Genomic DNA, 18313 nt, shown 5'->3' with positions numbered 1-18313 from the left:
CTGGTCCTCAGAACTGACGTTTCAGGGACAGCTAAATTGCCAAACATTTTATGTTAGCATTTTCATTAAAAAACAAACAAATAAAGCAATCAACAAATAACATACCCAACCAAACAAAAACCTCTCAGATTAAAACATATGGAATCAAGGTATAATTTCTGTCCAGTTTAAATTACCCAGGTCATCTGTTTTGTCCAGTGCCCTTCTGCTTGCTCAATTACCTGGCATCAGAAGTGAGATAAAGAGACTGGCATCAAGAAGCTGGTAGAAAGGGGGCTGGTCTAAAGGACACTAGAGACAAGGAGATGCAGCATCTCTACTTTGGTTTGAGGAGCTGCAGAGCACATGCCAGAAGCCACACACATATTTCTTCCATGTCCAGACCAAGTGAAAACCAAGAGAAGTTCAGTAAGGCTTTGGCTGCATATCAATGCCATCTACACAAATGGTTCATCCAAACATGAAGTCTATAAAGGCTGCTCCCAAAATGACACTCCCAAAATGAGATGATTTCTTTAATCAGAGGGTTATGAAGGCAGCAGAGAGTTTGGCATGTATAAATGTAGTGTGCTTCTGGAGACAGCTGGTGACTTTGGCTGTGACAGCAAGGTGGGGAACCTCTGTCAGGGCCCAGCAGTGACTGGTGACTGCTGTGGTTGGAAACAAGAGTCATTTTCACCTGGCTTATATAAGCAATAGTGCAGAGCGTTTTGCATCCCCAGTCCTTATATCAACCCTGGACACTCACATCAGAGCTGAGAATGTTGCTCTTGCTACTTCAGCCCTAATGCCAAGCTGGGCACCTGTGGGTGGCCAGAGCGCTGGCTGGTCACTGCAGCCACTCCAGGGCCACCACACCACGCCAGTGTGGACATTGGGGTCAAGAGCAGTGAGAGAACAGTACCACATGCCAAGTGTGCCTTGGGGGTTGTGTGATTCACAGAGTGAAATGAGAACAGTAAAAGGTATCAAGAGGCACTTTTGACCAGAGGCTGATCAGGGAAGCATCCTTCAGACAGGTCAGGAAGGAGCTGATGAGATGAGGATCCATATGGAAAAGGAAAAGGGAGAGGGGAAACGAAAAGCATATGAAGTGGTTTCTGTTGCTTTTTATTGGTGTTGCACACTTTATATTTAATAAGAAATGTCTTTCATTCATGTCAAAATACCCCAGTAAATCAGTACAAGTCCTCACAGTTGCAAAGGTGCCATTTCCTAAACCTTTGCTTTCTCCCTTAGATTTTTAGATTCCATGTCAGTATCCGTCCCCAGTCCCTGAGACAGCTTCCAGCTCAGCACATTCAGTTCTGCTTGTTTTTACTTCTCTTATCTTGCACAGTTTCAGTTTACAGACTCTCAGGGCTCAGTGACAGCTTCCTCAGTGACAGTGAACCAAGGTCAGGTAACAGAGCTGCACAAAACCAGCCCAGGGTCAAGGCCAGCTGAGCCCTGGGCTGCAGAAGCCCAGAGCCTGACAGCAGGCTCAGGGAAGTCCTGTGGTCCCTCTGTGACATCAAACTGGCTTTGAGTAGGAAGGTCAACAGATCCCAGCTGGATGGGGTGATGCAGCAGACTGGTAGCCACAGGGACCTCTTCTTCACTGGGATGCACATCTCTTTCAACACATGATCTGAGATGCACCAGTCAAGGTGGCTCACACTGATCCAGCAAGCATGATATTTCATGCACACAACAATATCTATATATACAATCTGTATATATATATATATACACACATATACAATCTGTAGGCATGTACATTATATATACATGTACATATATAAAGATCATACAACTTCAGATAGACTGCTACACCATAAATCCTCATTCCATGTTAAGCACAATTTTGGAATAAAAAAGTTTAAATAAAATTTTTAATTCTTTCTTCCTCTTTGAGCTCAGAATTATTGGCAGATTAGAAGTCTCAGCCCCATCCCCTCCCCAAAAAGCAAACTGTACCTTCACTGCAGCAGGCTTTTACACAAATCTCTCCAGAAAACCACAGCTCCACTTTCTCCACTTTAATAGTAAGATATTAAGGCTAGGAAGCCTTAGTCATGGCCATGGTTAAAGGAATTGTTTAAAGGGTCAGAATTTCAGTCTTAGGTTTTAATTTACAGACACTCAGCAGATTTGAGTCCAGCTCCTGAGTATTCACTGGATCTGATTTTTGCTACTCTTTCCCCTCGTTTTTACTTTCTAGATAGTGAAGTCTGATTTTAAAAATTTTTGTAGCATTCATTTGTGAATTTGGATAAGAATAAGGTGGAGGAAAAGAACCAGCACCCCCTAATCAATCTGAAATATTGCAAAAATCACCACTTTCAAACTTTCTGAGGAAGATGTAAATTTATCAAACAACCTCACACTCATATATGTGCACCTTTTCTCCTCTTAAGTTATAATAACAAAATAATGTCTTCTGGTTTTCCTTTCCACTGAAAATTGTTGCATACGTACACTTTTCCTTCCAGTCAGAACTCATGGCAGTTTTTAAAATTCTGCTGAAATAAGTACAGTAACAACACAGTGTCACAGCACAGTTTAGAGAACTTCAGCATGAACATTTCAAAGGGTACCTGATTTCAAAAGGGAAATAAAACTCTTGATTTGCATTCCAAGTATCAGTCTGAAAGGAACTTAATTACGTTAACTACAAAATGCTTATTACAAGATTATTTTTAAGATTCTGGTATTTTGAGTTGTAATATAAAGAGAAATTTATCCTACAAAGACTGATTTTAAAATATCCCATGAAAAGGCTCAGAGAATTAAAAGCCAGTTATGCTAAAATGACTTTATGATAATGGGTGACAGTGAAGAATTTGAGTGCATAACAGAGACATCTGCTTTGCAAACAAAAAAAAATTAGTGAAGTGTTCTCAATGACACTCCAAATGTTGCTTATTTCATCTGTCTATCCTCTAAAACCAGATCTACACACAGCATCATGCCTAACAACATTTAATACAGCTATCAAAGAAGGAAAAAAGGAAAGGCAATGTACAGTAGGGAATTTAGGAACACAGGACTGGGCCATTGTTTCTGGGGAACTGGAGACAAATGCATCATAGAATTGCTTTCATAAGCTGATCAAAATATTTCTTAAATTAAAGTGACAGGAAACTCATTGAAGGAGAGTTAAGGGACACTGGAGGTTAAAGAGACCAATTTTTGTCTTTTTGGTCCCTACCCACACAGCCACAGTAGCCATAAGGCACATTAACTCATCAGTTGCTCAGCTGCACAATTACTTTTAAGCTGTTCCATTTAAATGTAAGTTGATTTATGAAGCAGATCATGCAATACAAGGGAAAAAAACCTCACAAATGAAGATGATGTTTCTGCTGCCCCTGAACTGACTAAAGAGCCACCACCATGGGGGTGGGAGATCCACTCTTCACCCTGAGCCTTAGCACAATAAGCTAAGTTCTCACAGAAGGCAAATTTTATTTTGGACAGATTTTTAAAAAAGCGATTTATATTTCTTCCATCAGCTGTCAGCTGTGCCTTGCAGAAATGAGTAACAATTTGTTTGATATTGGGACATAGTAGTTTGTGAAGTAGTTTTCAGCTAGCTTTTATACTGGCTCTATACAGTGCTGAAAAGCTCAGTTTGCACTCAATGCCTTCTGGCTCAGTTTCATCACTCTGCATTTTGAACAGGGGTTGACTGAGTATTAGGTTTGATTTGTCTTTACTAAAAGTAATTCTAGTGTCAGGCCAAAGTAACACAGTGGATAACTCTGTTTTGCACTCAGATCCCTCGGAGAAGGAAGGGACCTGGACTTATAACTATCTCTTTTCACAGTAATAAATGCATAAGAAAATAAGAACTTTACCATCAGTGACCTAGGAGCACAAAGAACAAGGTGTTGGCAATTCAGGTGCTGCACACTTCCTGGAATCAGAACTTAAAAGCAAGATTTAACACTTTGAAAACATAACATCTTTTTTCCTTTTATAAAGGAAGTGAGAACAGGTTTTCCATTTTCAGAAGCCATCAGTGTATCATTAGCACCCAAAATGAATTCAGAGAATCCAGCATATGATTTTGATAACAGATAAAATAAAATAATATAATACAATTTGGAAGTGCATTAAATATTTAAGTATCTGATAAGTTTCTCACATGTGTGGTTGTAGATTTCTGAGACTGACAAAGTGAAAGGGAGAGACTGAAAGATTATGTGACTAACTTGGGGAAGCAAACCTTGACCCTTTGTCTTCCACCAATTTAAAACCCACATGAAAGTACTTTATAAATCTAACATTTTTAATAGGCAGATCTGGTCATCTATTGAAGGTAAACAATTCCAAATTTCCTTTGTAGTACAATCATTCCAGAGAAGTCTTTCATCAAAAAATGTTAGCCAGAGAGATAAATCACTTAGAACAATAAAATCACCTGCATGAGCAAACACAGCTTCTGTCAGTAATTGTGCTTCCTTGCCCTAGGCATGAGTTTGTTACATATGGGAAGTGATAATACTTGTGCTTACAGTTACCAGTATCACATTTTCCTTTCTCAGTTCACACTTACTCATAGGTATGCTTACCCAGCAGCAGTTACATAAGACGCAATTCCAAACAACTTTTATAATCCACCTCTTGCAAACAATAAACTGCATCAAATTAGCCCCTGACGTGCTTTGTACTATCAAAGCAATTTGCAGATCCGTCATGAAGTATCAGGACTATTATTTGTCTGCAGTCAGTACAGCTGGTTTTTTTCTGACAGTGTTACCTGCAAGTGCTGGGTTATGTGAACTTACAGTCACTGTCATATAACTGAGACACGCTTAGGCAAAAGAACAATTCAGCAACCCCCATTTCTGGGAGCTGGAGTACATATACATCTGATCCAACATCATGAGATGTCCCAGAAGCAACATCAGCGATTCTCCAATTTCTCCTGGTGATGTCCATCACATCCTACACATTACAGCATTTTTGGGGACCCTGAACCCTGTCCTTACCTTGACTAACCTGTTCCCTTGCATAGCTGTTCAGTTCTATCTACAGACCATAAGCACTTTCCACATGGTAGCCACCAGAGCAGAGAATGTTTCTTTCCATTTGTTTTTGTACATTTGTTTTTCCTATATTTAAACCTCCTCTGTGGGACAGATTTATTGCTCTTCTCAGAGGAATGTTGCCCTCATTTACTCACCTAGTGCTATGCCTAACTACTGTAAAGAAAATTCAGTGTGTAGCTTAAGTTGAAAGGCAACAACAACAAATCATTTACTTCCTCATTAACACTTCATAATTATTACATATTACTTTCTTTGTCCAGCCATTTCCACATCCTAGAAATAGTAATTTTCACCACATTTCTTTAAAATTTGCAGCATGTGGGAGATGTTCAAGCCCTCAAATTTTACTGGCAGTCAGCATGAGATATTACCAACTCAGAAGGTTTGCCTCTAGAGTCCTTGTTGCCAGATTCAAGCAGCAGGTAGGTTCTACCAGCTGGATCATTCTGAAAGTGGGGTTTTCTCACTGACAATTGCTTTCAGTGAACAGGGGTTCATACTCTGTTTTGCAGAGCCATCTTTGAGAGATGGTAGAGGTACAACAGAATGTTAGGGAAAAGAACATCAGCTCAATGTCAGAACAGTGCCCCTTGCTCAGCAAAAGCTGTCACTAGTGCCAGCCGCGGTGCAGGCACTGCTCTGTCCTTTCAGCTGTGTTAAGTGAAAGGAACCAAACCCGGAGGTCTGAGGCATCAGTGGGGGTGAGCACAGGGAGCAGAGGGATTAGCAGGAAATGTACACACACATTAGAAAAGACTCCACAGAAGTTTTGCTACCACAAAACAATAAATCAAAAACCAAACAACTCATATTCCTTTTTGTTGCCTTGAAATAGACTTGGAAAAAAATCCACAATTTACATTGGATTACAGTTTTAGCACAAACCTTAGGTTAGGCCTTTTTTTTTGCAAACCAAAATGCAAGTAGGGCACCAACTAGAATGGAAATAGAAATGATTATTTAGCTAAGATCTGATCTTACAGAATCAGCAAAAAAAGCAAAGCAAGATCAGGACCTTAACCATGGGAGAAAAGTATAATATGCACGTCCCTGCTATATAAAACTTCGTGCACTTGTATTGGTTTAACAGATTGTATTATGTTCCCTTCATGCTTGTATTTAAAGAAAAAGAGTAACAAGAGATATTTGAATTTAGCATACAAAGACTACAAGAAACTGAAAAAGAAGAAAAGCAGAGATGCCCACTGGTTCTGTTATCAACCTGGATGACAGGCATATGAAAATAAGTTGCTTGGTCATGGTAAAATTAAACTATGAAAAATCCTCCTCTGCAGAGCAAGACATAATTTATACAGCTTTTCCCCATGAACACTGTTATCTGTCCTTCCTTAACCCAGAACTCACTACAAGCTCCATATGCTGCTTCATGTTCAAAACACCAAACACTGGGGCTTGCATACAAGACCATGGTACTATTTGTGCTCTTGATTTAAAGAATTTTTAAATTATTATTTTAGACTCTTTCACTAAAGAAAAATTGATTCCAGCTTGACAGTTGAAAAGTGTCTAGTAGCATATAATGCCATGAATGAATGTGCTGTTTTGTAACCTGAAACCATCACGTATTTCTGGATACTCCACACATCAATGAGTATTAACCTAATTATAATTAAGGTTTCTTAAATTACTCTTAATTATACTTTATAAAAATGAAATCATGAAAAGCTCATATAATATTACAAATGCTTATGACTGCCTCTCAGAGCTCTTCAAAAACTGCAAGAAGGGACCATGTCTATCAAACTCCTGTTAGGAATGCCACCTTGTGGATAAAAGCTGCATGGAACAACGATTCCAGGTAAACGTCACTAAAATTTTTACTTGCAAAAAACTAGTTTTACAGAAATCAGCCGCTCTTGTGGTGTTTTAAAACTGCATCAAATTCTTTTATTAACCTTTCTGGTAGAAAAATACTGTGAATATGGCTCATCTGTATCAAATGCTAATTAATTATGCAGGGAGCACTGGTTTCATTAGGAGATGGGATGCATTTATTAGCATTTTAAACAGAATCAGATTGCCACCGATACTTAGAAAACAAGTCTACTAAATGCCTGCTCTATTTAGATATAATTTAGTGAATTAGTTTAAAATGTAATGAAAAAATACATTTAAATCAAAATATGTTGCTAGAGTAGAACCTATTAGTACATTTTACCTTCTCTAAGCTTTAATTGGTATATAAAAGTTCAAGTTTAACTATAAAAAGGAACCATTGGATTTTTCCATTTGTCATATAAGTCTTATTATGAGCTGAAAATGATTTTTAAATGGCCATTGGATTGCAGGTTGCTTGGAAAAGCTGAGAAAAAGGGGGCCCAAAAGCATCTAATAAATTTCAAAAGATCTCCAACTTTTAAAAGCTTGAGAAAATAAATAATAATTAGCTCCATTCAATAAAGCTGACATTTACACAGACACTTTCCTCCTGTGCTGTTCACCTCATTTTCATAATGAAAGTATATATAGCCCAAACCATCACAAGGCATATTGTATAATGAAATTTAAAACTAATGAGCCATATCCTAATAGCCATGAGTCAAGTCAGGGTATGCATTAGTAGCCCATTTGCAATTCTCTAGAGACAGAAAGAACAAGGCTAAACATATCCAGTAGCCTATTTTGCTCTGTGTACTGATCACACCACAGCAGAACTGAAATTAGTTCATAATCTCTATCTCAGAAATCTCTGCAAAATGCTATTCATGTTTTTGTTAAAGGCAAGTAACTCCTGGAGCAGCCAAACATGACTTGTGATTGTTTGGTTTGACCTCTTTTGTAACATGGGTCTGACTTGTCTGAATTAGTCCTCTTTCTAACAAATCACAATTTTCAGGAAATCATCTAATATGTCCAGACTAGGGATGCCTTTACTGTTCTGTTATGTACTTTTATCTCTTTTTGTAACATGTCCTTCTGCTTAGACTTGCTGGATCACTCTTCCTCTGCTAGGTGGAACAGCTCTTTATTATCAATTTTTCTCCAAAGATGGTCCATCTAGGCTGATTCTTCTTTCACTAAACTAAGCAGATTCTGGTTTTTGAGTCTCTCATGCCAGTGCTTCTTTTTAATACTTTTATTGCTCTCATGACTTTTCTGTCCAGCTTCCCAGCATTACTGAAAATTGTGACTACTGAAACTGAGCATAATATTCTTCCAAAAGGTTACACCAAAGCCAAATACAGACAGCAGTATTTTTTCCCTGGCAGTATTCCCATTTCTAACCTGAGGATCTCACTGGTCCTTTTGGCCACAAGGCATGCTGAAATTTCATGCTCAGTTGAGAATGCACATCATCTCCAGACACCATTCAAAGTCAGTATTTCCTATCACAAATTGTACAACTTGCTAAGTGTGTTCTCAAACCTCTATCCTCCTAAAAACACAGGTCTACTTTAGGCCAGAGTGAAATGCAAATTGCTGACAGCTCCTAACCAAGCAATTAATCTTGCTCTGATTAAGTGGCTCCTTAGTATTTAAGTTTTGTGGCATCTGGAGATTTGAACAGTCATTACTTTATTTCTTCCTATGTTCTTAATAAACTCATGGTTAAGAGCCAAATCCTGTGTGAACTCACATAACAAATCTGTTCAGTCTTTTCTTTCCAATTTACATTTTGAGTTCTTTCAGGTTTGACTCAATTATTGTCATGATGAATTTTAAATCTGGGGGTGATACCCTCCATGTTTCTATAACAATAACTCTTTAAAATAAAAGGAACTATTTAAAAATCTAAGTCTATTCCAAATACCAGTGGCAAAATATCTAAATAAAATGCTAGAGTAACAATTCCTGTGCTATGTAACTGATTTTGTGAAACTTGAGATACACTTTTCATAAAAAATATGTTCCTATGTTGTGCAAGGAAAACAGAGTGGCTGCTCCCCTTAGTTAAATCTTATATCATACACATGTAAGTAAATCAGGTGTTACCTTAATTCTACTGAATAATTTTCCTATACTGCCAAGAAGGAGACCAGACAGCATCTTAAACACTTATCAGGAAATAAAGTCTTCTCAAGTAAAATGAGCAAACAGCTTAGATCTTGGTCCACACTGAGATCTTGGAAAGTTTTAGTTCTCTCTAAGTTGGAGAGCAAGACCATGACAGTTGTCTTTTAGATTTCTACATTCTGAAAAAATCTGAAGAAACAAGCTGAGCACATTTGTAACTGCTGTGAAAAAACACAGCAACATTTAAATCCTCCTTAAGCTGCTAATACATGTTCAGAATCAATGGCCCACTCACATTAATTCACTGACATTAACTCCTCATTGTGGTTTCAACCATTCAAGTAATTTTTAAGCCCATGATCCTGAAATTATATTAGAAGTGTACCAAAATTGCTCCACATCAGCTAACAGACAGCTAGCTCATCTCTCCACAGAACTAAACATGACTAAGAAACATTAAACTGTCAGAGACTTCCTTTTCCATACTAATCCTCAGAATACAGGCTTTCCATGCAGCACTGGACAAGTCTGTGGTGCAATGTAAACAGAGTCTTTAGACATTTGCTGGTTTTGATCTGTGTTTCCTTTTTTATACATACTTCCTTCCAGAATGATGCACATTATCTCACTAAAATCTCTGTCTCAGCAAAGTGAATTACTAGATTATCACCAACTATACTCCAACTTTCAAGGAAACACATCCTTCAAGACTTAAGAATTTCAAACTTGAAACCACTTATTTTAGTATATTTTTTTGTAGTAGATTGGTAAGAATTTACAAACATATTTGCAAACAAAGAGCTATAGTGCTATATAAATCCTGCAGTGTTTATTTAGGAAAAAATACAATGCATACAAATGAGTAATGACTATTTCAGGTATGCCAAATATGATATACTTAATAGTAATATCTGTTCTTGATGTCCTTGAAAGCAAAGCTGACCTTTTGAACAACAAGAATCTTCCCTGTAGAGTTCCATCAGATAAAATACTTCATCACCTCAAAAGTGTAAATAGCAATTCTTTTTATATCATAAAATACTAAGGGAACAGAATTATCTTCTGATGTTCTATTCATCCTTTACCTCATGTCTTCTCCCTTCAAGAAGGGCTGTGACTAAAAGTAAGTAATGAGCACCTGGTACCTCTGTAAACAAAATGAAGTATTTTCCTAATAAATATTCTTATAATAAAAAGTGTAAATATAGACGTTGTATTTCTCCTTACATTTGTTAAAATTCGCCCCCGAGGTTTTTCCTATAGTAGGAAGTGTTCAGCTAAGATTTATCTATACAGACGAATACCAGCTTAACTAAAGCAATGCTTTTACTCTGGGTCAACAAAGCAAGTGGAAATGTGTAGCTCTGCACGCTCACAGTCTCTGTCAACCTGGATTTTATTGATTGATACTGCAACATTCTGCTAGACTAATAGGAGCAAACTGTGCATACAGCAAACCTAAATGGCTTTAAGAATCTTACTAACCAGCACAATATAGATTTGCTTTTCTGTACCACTGGCACACTACTTTGCCTTCAGAAGTTAATAGGAAATAATGTATGACAGCATTCAGTGTGCACAGTGTCTGCATGCTGAACACGCAAGACTAAAAAAGGGCACTTATGCAGAGTCTTTAGTGCCTTTTGAATCTTTCATAATATTGACAGTGGGGGAAAATAGGACCATAACAGTAGCACAAGATTTGCTGAGCCACAGTATATCACCGACACTAAGAAAATCTGGGCTAGGAAGAAAGGAGGATTGCTTCCCTCACTATCCTCTGGACCCACAGCCAGCTATTCTGAGCCTGCTGGAAATTTTTGCCCTTCCATTTCTACAGGACAGAAGATTGTACACCACAGCTACCAGAACACAGCATTAGCACCAGCTCACAAATACTGTGTACATCCAGGATCACAACACTGCTGCAGCATTTTATAATGTTCATTACTAGGATCCACAAGCAGATGTAGTGCAGGAAAATAGTTTACTGACATTAATGAAAGTCCAAAAATTAATTATTTTTTAAAATTAGTAAATACTATATTGTAAAAGCCTTTAGACATTCTGAGAAATGTATTAATATTGTATGTGCTCATTAACCACTGCCCTTAGACACTTTAAGTCCCCATTGAAAGCCCTTACCTAAGTACAAGTGCTCATTTTTTTACTTATTTAGTTTATATCAACTGCTATAATGGCTCATGTGATAGGAAAGCAGCAACCAGAAATTCAAACCATGCTTGGGCTACTGCCACGAACATTAAAATAAATCCCCTGCTAGTTTAGCTCTGACCAGTTTATCTAACACTGAGTTATCTCAGGGTAGGATGTTGGCTTCTAGTCTTACCTTGTTTAGAATCTCAGCTCTTCCCTTTCAGGTACTTTCTACAAAAACAAGCTCTTTGAAGATGTTTCTGTAAAGTATTTTAACAGTTTGTGTCAAGCAGCCCTGTGATTTAAATGGCATTAAGCCCCATGGAACCAAGTAGTGCAGGATTTCCACTGAGTCCTTATGCTGAAACCAAGCCCTGTCCCAGTAATTCAATCCAGGCAGTTGGGTTTGTTTGGTTTTGGGTTTTTATTTTCAAGGTGTCGAATTCTGGTTTTGTACTGAGCACATCCAGAGAAAGCATTAAATTTTTTTCCACTTGGAATTACTGTAAGAATCAGATTGAAACATACAGAAATACAAGGTGGATGCTCACTCATCACTGATACAAGCAGCGCTCCTTTCTTGGCAATATGCTTGTGTAACTTTTTCTTACAGGACTTGGATTTTTTAAAATTGCATAATCATGGTCTTTTCCATGTTGTATTTGGAAAATGATGAAAATTCCCCTGCCCTATGAGGACATTGAATGAGTCAGATCTTTCCACACTACAGGAGGTTCAGTGAGCACTTCAGCACAGTCGTCCAACACTTCAGTGGTGGTTAGGAAGAGATTGGAGGCTCTCTCTTCACAAGGAGCCATACGGAGATGACAAGGGGGAAGAGGAGAAGGTTGCACCAGGAGAAGGTTCATTTTGGTATAAGAAAGAAATTTTTACAGTGAGAACACTCAGTCACTGGAACAATATCCCCAGGAATGTGAGAGAGTCTTCATTGCTGGAAGTTTTTAAGACATAACCAGAGAGGAGGCTAGATAATCTCATCTGGGCTCCCTTTGTCACAAAAGGTTGGCCCAGATGATGTTTTCAGGTCACTTCCAACCTGGTCTGTTCACAATTCCACAAAAACAAAAAGTTATTTTTCAAAGTTACTGCAGAAATAGTGAAAAAGGTTTGAGCAAAGAACTAGAAAGGTCCTAAAAAGTATCTAAGAATGGGGGAATCTAGAAAGCTACTGTGTCACACCCATGTTCTCAGGTACATTCAGTGATACTGTATACATATTCACTGTGGCAAAGGCACATCGTGCTGGGGACTTTTACCTCCTGCTGGAAGAAATGACAATTCTTTAAAACAGTTTGCTAGAGGTGTCTTGTTCACTTCTAGTGTGGCAAAAAGTACAAGCAGGCACACAGAGGAAGCTGTCAGATATGACAACAGTTCAAAGCCTCAAGTGAATCTTGACATGTAGGAAATGTTGCCTATTGAAGAGGCAAAAAAAATGTTATCAGTTACCAGATTATTTGAATCTTAGTGGGAAACACAACTTCCCATAGCTATATGTCCTTACATCTGAAGACTCTTAGCTCTTTAACTGCATGCCACTCAAACCTTCTTACATCTGAAGACTCTTAGCTCTTTACCTCTAACTGCATGCCACTCAAACCTATCAATACATCAATACATCATTTTACCATTTCTCATAGTATGAAATGTAGTTTATGTCCTTGTGAAATATAATCTTCAATTAGTAGAATACATTTGTCCATAACCACATGATCTCCTAGGACAATTCAGTCTAATTTTTCTTCAGAAAAAAAAAAAGAACCCAGCAAAGTGCCTGTCATTAGCAAAACCACACAGATGTATTTTGGGTTACATAATGAACACATCTGATGCTATCAGACTGGAATTCATCCTTTACTTTCCTTGATGAGATGCCAAGTAATTTGGGAAGCTTCTTTCTTACATTAATTCATGCAAAGCTTGAATAGGTTAGAACATCAAGGAAATTAACTTAAGAAAAATATGAAAACATAAGTAATTAAAACAAGAAAAGCTATATGATCTCAAAGATAAAACATAATACAAAAAATATATCTAAATAAATGGTGAAGTCTGTTTCTTATTTAAGAAGACAGCTGTTACCACTATCAGATTCTTCTGTAGTACTAAAAAAGGATTTTAAAGTTGAAAGTTCAAACAAAAAACATCTAGGAAAGAGACTACAAGACATTGGAGAAAGAGCCACACCTCAAATATATTAAAAATATTGAATTAGGTATTCTATTTGACACAGGAAAATATTTGTGGAAAAAAGGCATTAAAAACAAAATTACCAGATTTTTATATTTAGACACTGGTAACACAATACATAAAAAACATTATACAAGAAGGTAATATATCACAAAATTCAATGGTTCAAGGATTAACAATACAAGGATATTTTAATCTTTGTAGTGAAATCAACCCTCTTTAGTAACATATGAACACCATTATATCATTATGTTTCAGTGCCCTAAGTGAAATGAGTTAAAGTTTAATTAAACATCCACTGACCAAATGTTCACATCATTGTTGCAACAAAACCAAAGCTATTAGTTCCAGAAAGGTCAGACTTCATTATCTGTCTCCTTCCATTGAGGATGCTTCAGCACTGCCAAGGAGAGCCAGCAGTGCGGGCATCTCTGCTGTGTATGATTTGCAAAGTGGTATTCCAGTTTTTTACACTCTAGATTCACAACCTTTCACTGCCACTAGAAATCTCACACATGTTACTTACAAATACTGTTGAAAGCTTGACAACTGAATATAAAACTGTGAGATATGCTGTGGACTGGACACAGGCCAGATGAATGATGGCTTTCATAAAGCATGCAGCTTGTTAAGAAGGTATTGCAATTGTGGACATTGGATCAGTTGCTCAAAAAACTTTCATAAAATGATTTTGAATTAAGGTTTCTATATGGGACATCAGCACACTCATATCAGCAGCGCAGACCTGGTGATCCCCATTTCCTGTCTTTTTCAGGGTCTCCAATAGGCCCCAGTGGATTGGAGGCAGAGCGCTGTAAGAACTCAGCAAGTGAAGCTGACTTAATGGATTCTGATTTATTTCTGCAATCCTCAAGGCCCTCAAGATAGCAGGTGCAAACTTAGAATAATGAGCTGTAGATGAAATAATAATTGGGCAAGTTCTATCTTGTAATCGATCTGCAACTACTTTAGCAACAGCTGTGTGTGTATCCAAAATATATCCTGTAGTACTGTACACAGAGTGAATGGCAGCCAGACAGTCCTCATCAGAGCACCAGCCAGCCACTAAGACCTGCTGAAGCCTTCCAAGGAGATCTTTCTGCAGCTGGAAGTGGCCCTGATTTTCCAGCTGATTAAATAATTGTGTCACCAGCTGTCCATCTTCATTAGCAATCAGGTGTAAGTATCGCTCAAGATTGGAGGACTTCAAAATATCTACTGCTGGTGAAAAACTGGAAATTAATTTTCTTCCCCTCAAATCATAAACACCTGTTCTTATGAATTCAGTCAAAACATTGTTTTCATTGGAAGCACAAATACATTTCCTAATAGGAATTCCCATCATTTTAGCATAGAAAGCAGCTAACATGTTGCCAAAGTTTCCCGTAGGAATGCAAATATCTACAGGGCTTCCAAAAGAAATAATACCCTGATGAACGAGATCAAGGTATGCAGAGGCATGATAAACTATCTGAGGAAGCAGTCGTGCCCAGTTTATGGAGTTTGCTGCAGCTAAAGCTGTTCCATATTCTACTGTAAGAAAGCCAGTAAAATCAGAATTAGTAAAGATTTGCTTTATAGCTGTCTGGCAAAAATCAAAATCTGATTTGACACCCACTGACCAAGCATTTTCATTCTGACAGCCAATCATTTGTGATTTTTGAATTGGGCTTACTCCATCCTCAGGAAAAAAATTTATCAGAGCAATTCTCTGTTTGTCAGGGTCATGCAGACGACTAAAGCCATCTAGAACAGCACTCCCTGTGTCTCCAGAAGTAGCTACCAGAATCAAGTAATTGCAGCTTCTGGGAATGCAGTAGGCAAATAAATGCGGCATCAACTGTAATGCAAAATCTTTAAATGATGCTGTTGGTCCATGAAATAACTCAAGAAGGAACTGATTGCCTGCCAGATGCCTAACTGGGGCAACTTTAGAACAACTAAAGTTTTCTCCATAAGCAGTTTCAATAATTCCTGCCAGCTTGGAAGCAGGAATATCAGCAGGATGTATGCATCCTTCTAGTATCACCTGGGCTCTTTCAACATAAGTTGCTTCTATCAGACCTTGCCATTCTTCAGCAGTGAATTTTGGAAGTCCTCTCTCAGGAACAAAGAGTCCCCCATCAAGGGCTAAGCCCTGAATAACAACATCACTGAAATAAAATTTATTAGAGTCTTCTTCTGTACTCCTTCCAGACCTACTAGACCTCGTTGAAATGAAAGTTTCCAGTTCGGAGTCTTGGTATCTCTTCACAGCATCAAGTACCTTTTCTGCTACAACCTCTGCTGCAACATCCCCACCACAAAGAACACGGATGTCAAACCACCTTTTGTAGAACTGCTTCCTAAACTGGAGTACATCTTTGAGAGAAACACCAGGAGACAGCCCCACGATACGTTCCATCTGCTTTGATTTCAGCCTGCTCATAATGACTGTTGTGGGCACATCCAGATACACAACTATTCCATTTTTCTTTATGTGCTGCATGCCAGCGGCATGCATTGGATTGGATCCACTAAGGGAAATGACACTTCCAGATGCTGAGAACTTCAACAGGGCTTTTCCTTCCTCCTCTAGAAATTCCTCATAACCAACATCCTGCAGTTTTTCTGACACGCTCATATTCCAGGTTGTTTCAAGGACATCATCATCTATGTCTATGACAGGGCAATCCAGTTTCTGGCCCACTATTCTCCCAGTCGTTGTTTTCCCAGCACCTGGAGGTCCCATCAGGATAATATTTTTCTTTCCAAGAATAGAATGACTTGAGAACCATGACTTCCATATGGGTGCAAATGCAACATGTCTTGAAAGCATCAGTTTTAAACACGTGCTAGAAAGACTGTTTTGGGTTATTAGTCTTAAAGGCTGATACTGAAAAACGTGCAACATCTTCTGATGAGTTATTGTGGGGTTTTTTCCAAGACAACTTGACAATCCACTTAACTGCTTCAGAAAGAAAACAAAAAAACAAACAGTAACTAGTCCTTCATCAGATATCTAAGAAAAAGCCCTCAAGCCCTCAAGGATATAAAATTCAGAACAAGAGATCAAACATTAATCCAGCTATGACCTCATCAGTGCCAAGGAGGTATTTTTCAGAGTAAGACTCATTTCCCTCTCCTCCTGCTTAGTTCCAGCTTGTTTCCACTGACAAACCCAACTTCAAAAAGTTCATGTCCTCAAGGTAAAAAAGACATCCAATCCTATTACTACAATACTGTTCACAAATAATATTGTATATAGGAATTAAAAAGCATTTTGTTTTTCTTCTAGAAGACTTGCTTTAACCACACATTTATAAGTAACAATTAACTTGGTTACCTTCTTGTAATCAAAATGTTACCAAAATCTGCATTTGTCCCACCTCCCAAGAAAACTTTAATTGTTTTTAATCCTTTCTTTTTAAAAAAAGCAAATGCAAGACCCACTTAAATACACAGATAACTCACAGTCTTGTGCAACAGCAAGGCTGGATGAGTTGCATTGAAATCTCTTCTGAAGGGATGGAAACCAAGCAAGGGATTTTTGAAGAACTCCTATACTGGAATTGTATTGAATATAATTTGGGGATGGAAAGAGGAGGAGAAAGAGACAGACAGACAGAGAGAAATCATGAGGACCCTCTAACAAAAAAAGTAACTAAGAAAGATGGATTTCCAACAAAGTGAGAGACTCCCAATGTTATGCTTTGTTTACTTAGAAAAACAAACACCAATATCAGCACTAATTGGAGCACATGAGTTATCTGCGATGTTTAGAGCAAAAGGGGAAAGACTCAAAATCTCCCTAAAACTGTGAGGGGGGGCAGGGGGAAGAGCATTTGCTCACTTCTATGGAAAGTTGAGCTTACAAACAGTAAATCTCTGTGTTTGCAGCGAATGCTGTGACCTGGAGAATATGGTGTAATTAGAAGCCATAGATCAGAGTAGAGATGGGCATATAACGCTACCCAGGTTTTTTTCCTCAATCCTTGTAAATTATAAAGGGATCAGCCTGTGTAGATGCAATATAGTTTTATAAAGCTTTAATAAAAAAAGGGTCTTAAAAAAACTTTTTAAACCCTTAATAAAAGGAAAAACAAACTGCAAAGGGCAATTGTAATATTCAGTATTGCTTTAAAAGTGTACTGCAATAGTAAGCGCTCTAGTACATATATATGTATCCTTTTTTTTTAGTGACAGAACAAGATCTTCATATTAAACTTGTATTATGTAAAAAAAGTTATATTCAGGAGTAAATAAACCCAAAACCAGCATATTTTAGTGACTTTATTTCTTGAACATAAGAATCACTTCAAGCATTGTGTGCATGAACTGAGGGAGTGAAAACCACACCAAGCACAGAGTCCTGCCTGCCATGTCCTGCTCCACTACACGTTAACAGGAGCTGCAGTCAGTTGGTGTGCATTACTCAGCTAATGGGTGTAACATCTGGGCTGCCTTATGAATTTAGGCCATAGGTATTGTTTAAAATCAACTTGAGTTTTGCACTCACCCACATAAAGTACATGTACATAGAAGGCCTCAAGCACTGAAAGCAACCCATTTTTTGAAATTATTTTTTGTCCACTGGCGAAACTTCAACAGTAGAAACAGCCAAATGATCCACCCACCCCACTTTAGATACAAACTCCACGCCAAAAGGGTGGGGTTGTTGCGGCAGAGCTTACACCCATACCTCCAGTAACGTTTTGCTTTGGCTATTCAGCTCGACATAGACAGCACCGATATATCTTTAGGCGTGACCCACAATTTTAACAACCACTGCGGGCGACAGGTGCTCTAGTGAAAACTGGGCCTCGCTCCTTGCATAGACACGAGACCAGCCCCCCGCACCAAGCTCCTGCAGCGGCTCCCTGAAGGAGTCAAAGCGCGGATGGGAGGAGGGAGGGTGCGGGAAGGGAGGGAGGCGGACGGGCCGGGGCGCC

The 18313-nt window shown here is 38.3% G+C and overlaps 1 protein-coding gene across 2 annotated transcripts; it reads right to left on the bottom strand.

The window, feature by feature from the left end:
- Positions 1-12766: 12766 nt before the first annotated feature.
- Positions 12767-17192, bottom strand: THNSL1 (threonine synthase like 1). 2 transcript variants are annotated; one of them, XM_014308173.2, is made up of 2 exons: positions 16836-17192; positions 12767-16332 (listed from the first exon to the last, which is right to left on the bottom strand). In XM_014308173.2, the coding sequence occupies exon 2, from the start codon at positions 16273-16275 to the stop codon at positions 14050-14052; it is 2226 nt and encodes a 741-aa protein (XP_014163648.1). In that variant the 5' UTR covers positions 16276-16332; positions 16836-17192; the 3' UTR covers positions 12767-14049. The 2 variants fall into 2 exon arrangements, with proteins under 2 accessions (XP_014163648.1, XP_030915195.1); XM_031059335.1 differs by having other exon boundaries at positions 12767-16329.
- Positions 17193-18313: the final 1121 nt, after the last annotated feature.

The sequence above is a fragment of the Geospiza fortis genome, unplaced genomic scaffold, assembly GCF_000277835.1.
Source record: "Geospiza fortis unplaced genomic scaffold, GeoFor_1.0 scaffold75, whole genome shotgun sequence".
NCBI lineage: Eukaryota > Metazoa > Chordata > Aves > Passeriformes > Thraupidae > Geospiza > Geospiza fortis.
Note: the sequence above shows the minus strand (reverse complement) of the source record. Positions and strands in the feature narration are given on the sequence as shown.

What these genes read in the sequence shown, in the direction of transcription:
- THNSL1 (XM_014308173.2), bottom strand. Translation starts at nt 16,275, where the DNA reads ATGTTGCACGTTTTTCAGTATCAGCCTTTAAGACTAATAACCCAAAAC.